At 44.2% G+C, this 8517-nt stretch overlaps 1 protein-coding gene across 1 annotated transcript; it reads right to left on the minus strand.

Annotated features, from left to right (window-relative positions):
- Positions 1 to 836: 836 nt before the first annotated feature.
- Positions 837 to 7185, minus strand: LOC311148841 (fibronectin type III domain-containing protein 7-like; the record flags this gene model as incomplete). The annotated part of the gene is made up of 13 exons (XM_084185838.1): positions 837 to 868; positions 1029 to 1058; positions 1219 to 1479; positions 1775 to 2029; positions 2216 to 2473; positions 2657 to 2914; positions 3454 to 3708; positions 4190 to 4444; positions 4714 to 4971; positions 5673 to 5933; positions 6274 to 6531; positions 6749 to 6764; positions 7132 to 7185. 13 exons carry the CDS (start codon positions 7183 to 7185, stop codon positions 837 to 839), a joined length of 2451 nt encoding a protein of 816 aa, XP_084041964.1.
- Positions 7186 to 8517: the final 1332 nt, after the last annotated feature.

Below are 8517 nucleotides of genomic sequence, written 5' to 3' on the forward strand. Positions count from 1 at the left end.
GTAATGTGAAAATGTGGCCATCCTTGCAATGTCTATTTGTGACCAGCAGAAGGAGACTGCTATTCTTAATTCATAGAGAACCATTACAGCAATGCATTCCATAAGACTCACATCTACATCCTCAGGGTATGAGTATATTTGATGGGTCCCCATCCTCCACACCCACAGTAGTCATAGGCAGGAGCGGACTGGGACCAGAAATTGGCCATGGCATTTCTAACATACCAGCCCATTTTTCCCTTGAGGCCCCCACTCGGACCATTTTTTCCCCTTGAGGCCTCTGTTATTAGCCAAATAATTATAATTTAATGCTAAAACCCCAAGTTAGACAGGCCAGTCTGCCCCTGTTGTAAGGTGTAGACTATAGTAGGGAGGTGGCTATCTGAGTCAGTTTTTGTAATTCTCATAATAGTGTTTTATATCAACCATCTATTTTATAGAAGTTTCATTTTCCCTGTTACTTCAACTGTACTTTGGCTGACCCTGTAAAACAACACATTTCACTGCACACCTATCCAGTGTATGTGACAATAAAACATATATATACTGTATATAAAGGTCTATGGTTGAAAACCATAATCACTCTGACAGGGTGGGGACGTTTTTTATTGACCCATGAATTCAGTTTAATGCTTCCTGTTGTGCTCTGCTGTGGTTCGATCCGCCACTCAAAGGCTATTTATTTCTAGAGTGTGTTCAGTTGGGATGACACAGGGAGCTACTTTGGGACATAATGGTAAATGCAGTAGGTATAGTATTATGAGTGTATGTTTGGATTGTGTACTTGAGTTGCTCTGATTCAAACTGATGAGAAATTGCATGATACATACCATCTGCTAGTCCAGACTTCTCTTTCCTCGATAGATTACTGTGGGAAAGAATACATTTGAGACATGTTAGAGAAGTGAACACATTTTGCACTGAAGCATAATTTCCCCTCCATTATATCCCACAAAATACCATAGGCTTGAGTATGAAAACCAATAGTAGACTACAGATCATTTATGAAAAAGTATTCAAAAACGTACCCATTCCAACATTGCTTCCCGAGCAGGAAACTGAAATCCGACAAGAAGATGTTAATAATCTGGTATATGCCAATGACTTTGTAAAACCATGCTATACTAACAAAGCAAAATGAACTTGACTGAAATGTCATTTCCTTTTAGATTATCTATGTAGACCTTTCCAGTGGTTTTGTGGTATTGAGTAGCCTACCTGAGTACATCCTCTGGGGGCAGAACTGGACCATGGCTCCGTCCTGGGTGAGAGGGGCCACCACTACATTGTAGACGTCCCCACACATGATCTCCGGCACTTTACAGGTGTTACCCCCGATGGGAGGGGTGCAGGTGTAGTTGGACTGGCTACCAACCATCTCGGCCGTGTAGTTATGGAGACCGCCAGTGGAACGCCAGTATACACGCAGTGTGTTGTTGGCCATCCTGTACAGCTTCACGCCCGATGGACAACAGGCACCTGGGAGGGAAAGCTAGTTCAGTAAGGCACTATAGTGGCAACAGTGCAGGGTGCAATGGTATGTGGATGTTACAATGTACTTAGCTATGATCAAACTCGGACACTCTTCTGTAACTTACTGCTATAGAAATTCCTTGTGTGTTTGTGGTGAATGTTCCGGAGTCAGTAATTCACCTAGTACTTTTTCCATTTGCTCACTCACTGACTCAGTGGTCCCTTTTTCGCTATGATAGGTGCTTGTGTCTTTCACTCATTGGATGAGAAGCTGTGATAGATTAATCTATCTGTCACTCACTGGATGAGAAGCCGTGATAGGTGCACTCAGACTTGTGTCCAGTGCGGCTGATGGCCTCCATGCTGACGGTGTAGTTTGTTCCACAGGTGATGCATCCCATCAGGCAGTTGGTGTCCAGGGTGTGGCAGCGGGCGTTGCCTTTCGGTGAGGTCAGGGAGGTCACGTAGGTGTGTGTGCCTCTCGCCATCGACCAGGTGACATTGGTCATGGCCTGAGTCACCTGGTCAACGTTAAGGGTTGCCGGGCAACAGGGCGCTAGGGGACGAATGAAAAGCACAATTGTGAGAAATATTGACATTTTTATTTTTTAACTGTACATAGCTGAATGAAAAAGTTCATAATTTTTTCACCACAACATCAACAGTAACAAGTGATACCAGTAGTCCAAACGAATTAACCAAAACATTTCCCTCTCCCTATATGGTTTCCATGGTTCCCTACCTGTTTCCAGTGGAATAGTGTAACTGGGTAAACTGTCGCCCACGGTGGTGGTTGCAATGGCGCTGACCTCATAGACCTCGCCACAGGGCAAGTCAAGTATCTCACAGGAAGTTCCTCTGGAAGTGCAGGTTTGTGTGTCATCCTGGGCCACTACGCTCACTTTGTAGTTGGTTCCTGCTCTGTTGGGCGCACTAAAGCTGACGTTGACACCGGTGGTGTTGATCTGGGCCACACTCAAGATCTCTGGCATACAGGGAGCTGAGAGAGAGAACGTGAAGGAGAGAGGAGGTGGGGGAGGGTTAGGGTCACAGTGATCTTTTACCTGTGGGTGTAATGACACACAAATCATGTTTTCCCATTCATCCAAATAAATCGATGACACGATTAGTTATCAGACACTTTTTCTATGTGGCAATTTTTTAAAAGATGTGTGTGTGTTACCTGTCTCCTTCGTGTGTGCTCTGCAGGTGTGGTTGCACCCTCTAATCTCATTACAGGGGATCACCACCACACTGTAGGGGCTGTTACAGGTGAGGTCGGAGAGAGCGCACACTGGTGCCGTGTCGTTACACAGGATGACCTCTGACCCTTCCACTGCCCGCGTCTCGTACACCTCCGCCCCTCGCACCGCTGACCACATGATCTCCAGGGTGTCGGTGGAGGCCAGGGAGATTAACACATCCTCGGGACAACAGGGTACTGGGGACAGACAGAGAGAGAGCGGAAGATAGTAAGAAAGAGAAAGAAAGAGAAAGAAAGAGAAAGAAAGAAAGAAAGAAAGAAAGAAAGAGAGAGAGAGAGAGAGAGAGAGAGAGAGAGAGAGAGAGAGAGAGAGAGAGAGAGAGAGAGAGAGAGAGAGAGAGAGAGAGAGAGAGAGAGAGAGAGAGAGAGAGAGAGAGAGAGAGAGAGAGAGAGAGAGAGAGAGAGAGGAGAGAGAGAGAGAGAGAGAGAGGAGAGAGAGAGAGAGAGAGAGACATGGAATATATTTATTTCAGTATTTAAATAATTGTCAATATGAATTGATTATTGGGCTATTTGAAGAATATCTGTCAGCCTTCAGTATTCATTAAGATCCCCCATTCAATGAGCTGAATCAGGCTTGTGTGAGCTGTTTTTAAAATGTGTGATTTCAGAGGTACATTATCTGTGCTGGGTCTCTGGGCAGAGTGTGTGGTTATGTGAATGATTGGGTTCAAACCTGTACACCACAAGACTGTGGAGCTAAATCTTCTACTTACGGGTGGTGTAGTTGAGCACGGGGCCCGGTAGGCTGGATCCAGCCAGGCTGAAGGCAAACACAGTCATCAGGTAGGTGTATCCACACTGGCAGTGATAATTACAGCTGGTGGAGCTGGTGTTGCACCTCTCCTCCTGACCATCATCCCTCTTGATGAAGGCCATGTAGGTGTCGGTGTAGGGTATGGCGTCCCACGACACAGAGCAATTACCTGCCTTGGTCTCCTCCACACGCAGAGGTTCTGGTGGGCAGGGGACTGCAGGGAAACACACGACAGGGTGTGTAGTTATTACATGTTCATTATACGGTTATTACATGTTTGTAATAGTGGCTAAAGGTCAAGTTATTACTATACATTAATTACTGTGTTGTTAGTACCTTACATATGCATCTCATGTGTTGATGAAATAGTAGAATGATCTCAAGTGTATCAATATAATATAATAATAATATGCAAATTTGCAGACGCTTTTATCCAAAGCGACTTACAGTCATGTGTGCATACATTTTTACGTATGGGTGGTCCCAGGGATCGAACCCACTACCCTGGCGTTACAAGCGCCATGCTCACCAATTGAGCTACAGAGGACCACAATATGCTGTGCTTTATATGGCAGGTTTGTGACTTCTATTGCTAGATGTCACAAACCTGCCATAAAACAAACAATCGATTTGTTTGTTTGTTTGATTGATTGATTGATTGATTGATTGACTGATTGATTGATATGTCTCCTCACAGGTGATGATCTCTTCAGGAGCAGAAGGGATGCTGTGTCCTCCCTCGTTGATGGCTGTCACGGTGACGGTGTGTCTCTGGCCACACCCCACGGGGGCCAGGGTGCAGGCGCCGATGGTAGAGGTACAGTTCAGCCCCTCGGAGCTGAAGGTCAGGTACTCCCCTGCCCCCTGAGAGGGAGCCCAGGACACAGACAGACCATATTCAGAGCCCACAATCCTCACCTCCAACTCAATAAGCCCAGGGATGCGTGGGCCTGGAGGGAGGAGAGAGAAGCAATATGAGCACACACATAATTAGGTAGAGACCTAGATGAATTCTAAATGTGCTTACAAATATACTGTACAAATTGGTGCTCTTGCTTGTCATTCGCTCCACCCTATCCCTATCAACAGGTCTTGAAAAAGCAATTTTGTACCTCAAGGGACTTACCTTATTAACTGAAAGTTAAATAAAGCTAGATAAGGTACATTTTCTGAAGGAAATGTGTGTGCTTGCTAACCAATATCCCCCTCTCTTCCTTACGTGTGATCTGACAGATGGTGAAGTCGTCTCCCTGTCTTTTCTCGGGGTCCCAGGCGTTGCCCTTGATGCAGTAGGTTGTCCCGGCCTCCAGGCCAGGGAAGGTCACGCTGGTGTCGGTGGTGTTGAGCTTCACCCTGCTGTCAGAGCCCTCCATGATGATGCTGATGGTGTACAGGACAACGTGGTCCACGGGCTCCCACCCCACCACAATGGTGTCATTGCTGGGAGAGGTGGAGTTGAGCTCGGGCGCAGCAACCACTGTAGGAGAGAGACAGCAATGAGACATGTTACGTGGAGTGTGTATTTGTTTGTCTGTGTTGGGGGTGTTCATGGTTTGCCTTTTAATTGTGTGATAGCCCACTTATCACTTTAAATTCAGAAAGCTCTAAAGTGTATTTTCTGTTCTGTGGGATCCCTTTACAATGTACTATATGACTGAGATTTGAGAAGATAAAAATTCTCTCCCTCTCTTCTGCCTCTATAGAAGGTCAAACCACAACACAATAGGATGGAACTGGTGGTGGCTTGTTTTAGTACATGGAGATATCCAATAGGCTGACTAACTCAGGTCCTACTCCCAGGGTAACCAACCCAGTGTTCTCAGTTGTCAAGCCAATAAGGTTTATTCTTTGTGTTTATGGAGAGGGACCAGATATAATTACAGCGGATACCTCCCTCCTCAGGGCAGAGGGAGTATCTCACTAATAGAGGAAAGTACCGGATTTGCACTACCTCATCTGAAATCAGGTTTTTAAGGTGAGGTATGTAGCTACTCTCCTCTTCCTGGCTTTCGTTCATTTACGTCAGCAAAGAGATCGAGTGACTTATGGTGGGGGTACTGGAGATAAAGGTTGTCACTGTTCCCTATGAATGACTAATTTCTTTATACCAGGCTTTCATACTCTTGTGTTTTTTTCTTTCCCCAACAGACGGTGAATGTGAGGTACAAGGGACAATACCTGTCTTTGCTACCACAGGGAGGGAAGGCTGGCTTCTGCCTCCGTTGTTGACGGACATGACACTGAGAGTGTAGTCGGTGTAGGCCTGAAGGTTGAGCACGGTCCCAGGGGAAGAGGACACCACGGTCTCGCAGAAGAAGGACAGGTCGGTGGTCTCGGCACGCAGGATGTAGGAAGTGGCCCCGGACACCTGAGTGAACTCCACGGTCATGCTCTCACTCTGTTTCGATGTTGCCATGTTGATGGTGGGCACCTCAGAAGCTACAGAAAAAACAAGAAGAGGGAATTGTTTAAACTTAAGGAGCTACACACATGAACATGTGATGATTGTAACCAGTTACACCACAATAATCATCACTGGTTTTATTTTTCACTATAAGCCCACTGTAAAAATATACTTTATATTTCTTATGAGAGTTTGTCCCTTACAATTGCTATAATGACAGGTTTTCTATATTCCCTTATAGCTCTGATGAGAGAGAAAAACAGAACTGGCCCTGGAGCAGAGATTAGTAACAGAACGTTACGAGATCACAACATAATGTATAGCCTATTGTTTCACCATCATCTCCTTAGGGTCAAATATGAGACACTGATTTACCAGTGGTCTCTTCAACTTCAGCCTGGCTCAGAACATTCAGGCTGTTATCCATGGCCTCAGCCTTGATGATGTACATGTTGTTGGGGGTTAGAGAGTTGATGGAGCCCATCACAGAGTTGGCACCGAACTGGGTGAAGGCTGAGGCATCAAGGGAGTTCTTGGGGGTCACTGTGATCTTGTAGGAACTGGCTCCTGAGTATCTGCTCCACCGCACTGTCATACTCTTAGATGTTACGGTGAATATCGACACTGTGATTTCTGAGGTGAGAGACAGAATCACAGTCAATTACTGGGTTCATGTCTGGATCAAATTAGAAAATATTATAGCACTACTATTGCATACATGTACTACAATTACAGTGTAATAATCAAGATTCTTTTAATCCACTTTCATCCGACCATAATTTTCTGCATTTGAAAAATATAGACTGTTTCGGAATGTACATGTAATGTGACAAAAATATAAATGTTTTACCCGATGAAGCTGAACTCTGGAAGTAAAAACAGAAAAGGAAGTAAAAACTACAAAAAAATTCAAAAAATGTACTTCAAGGGAATGTATAACAAATTACATTACACAATGTTCATACAATGAGAAGTTTTATAAAATTCAAACAATCACTTTCCTGGAATGAATGTTCCCTACTCATGGTTAATCTTACAGTACACCTGATGACAGGTATGCCAGTCAATAAGGCAGTGTTCTGTCTAAATAGCTCATTCCTTTTCCTCCAACAGACTATACATGTTCTTCTGATGTTATTGCAATAGTAATGTATTTGAAGTCTATGATATGTCCTACACAAATAGCACAGGTATATAGCTTCACAGTAAAAAAAAATAAGTCATCCGTCTTACCTGAGAGCCTATGCCTATCAAGGCAAAAATCACCATCCACTTAAAAGATCCCATTCTGTTTTTTTCTTCTTGATGTTATCCTTTCTTGCACTCCGGGGTTTCTCTCGATTAGTTGAAAGAAGCTATTTGAGAATTGCTTCACGTTATAGGTTTATCTTTTCTTTAACACATTTCTGGTCTGTGTTGGCTGAAATACCTATATGTGACCCCGCCCACTGCAGCCAATCATTGGTAGGGCCAGAACAGCTACCTGCAGACAGGGATGCGTTCAGTTCGCTCCAACGTTTGCTACGTTGCGTGGCAGTTTGTATTGAACGACACATTTCCCCAAAACGGTGCACAGGTACGTTTGCGGTTTGCTCCCGTTCGGTGGGTGTGGCGAGGTGTGGCCTGATCAATATGGGTGTGACCATCTGAAATCGTTTAATTCAATGTTGCACACCGTTCTGTCATATTGAACGCATTCCAGGTGTACCTGTAAGCAGGCTAGATCTGTGTTATAGAAGTTGCTTTTGTGATGATGACACATAGCAAAACTGGCACACAACTGGCACAAAACTGACACTTCATGCAGATGGAAAAACCGACACATCTGTCTCACTGAACTTGTCTTCCCATAAAAAAATCATTTTTATGGATATATACAAAGAAATGTCAATTGAAAAAAGGTAAAAACGAAACAAAGTGCAGCTAGTTTGCAGTCTTTCCAGCTTCAGTTTGAAGTGATTGTGTTAGCTATGTCGTTTGCTAGCTCCTCTGAACAACAGTGTCCTGACGAGAGAGCACATTTTCTTGCCAGGCGAAATCGCGCCTCATTAGCTCATTGTTATTGATGTATCCAAATAAATGTCACTAGAAAACAGCTTAAACAAATGCAAATGCAGCTACTGTTGTTATTCTGGCTGCACTGTTTGACTTGACTGTAAGTTAGCCGTAGTTGGCTAGCTAGCAAGCAAGGGATAAGAACGTTGCCAGCCAGTATGACAATGGAACATTTAGAACGAAACAAAAAGACTGAACGACTGGGTCGCGTCTCTGGCAAACGAACGGATAGAATGAACGACCAGCCGGCTTGGGTAGCAACCCTAGATTTGTGTCGGGACTATATCTTGTGAAAGGATGAAATAGTATGAATAAATTCATCAAAAGAAAGTTTTTTTATGAAAATATGTAAATCATCGTTTGAATATGTTGGTAACCCGTTGTATAAAAGTGATAATGCCCTCGAAGCCAGTGTTTGGAGGATACTGTATATTGGCAAGGATGTTGTTAGCAAAACGTGCCAATATATCCTCCAAACACCGGCTTCTCTGGCATTATCACTTAATTATGAGTGCGATATCACACATGTGGGGATTCGCTATGATCACCTACTCTCAGAAGAAC

The sequence above is a fragment of the Coregonus lavaretus genome, assembly GCF_964263955.1.
Source record: "Coregonus lavaretus genome assembly, chromosome: 21".
NCBI classification, from domain to species: domain Eukaryota; kingdom Metazoa; phylum Chordata; class Actinopteri; order Salmoniformes; family Salmonidae; genus Coregonus; species Coregonus lavaretus.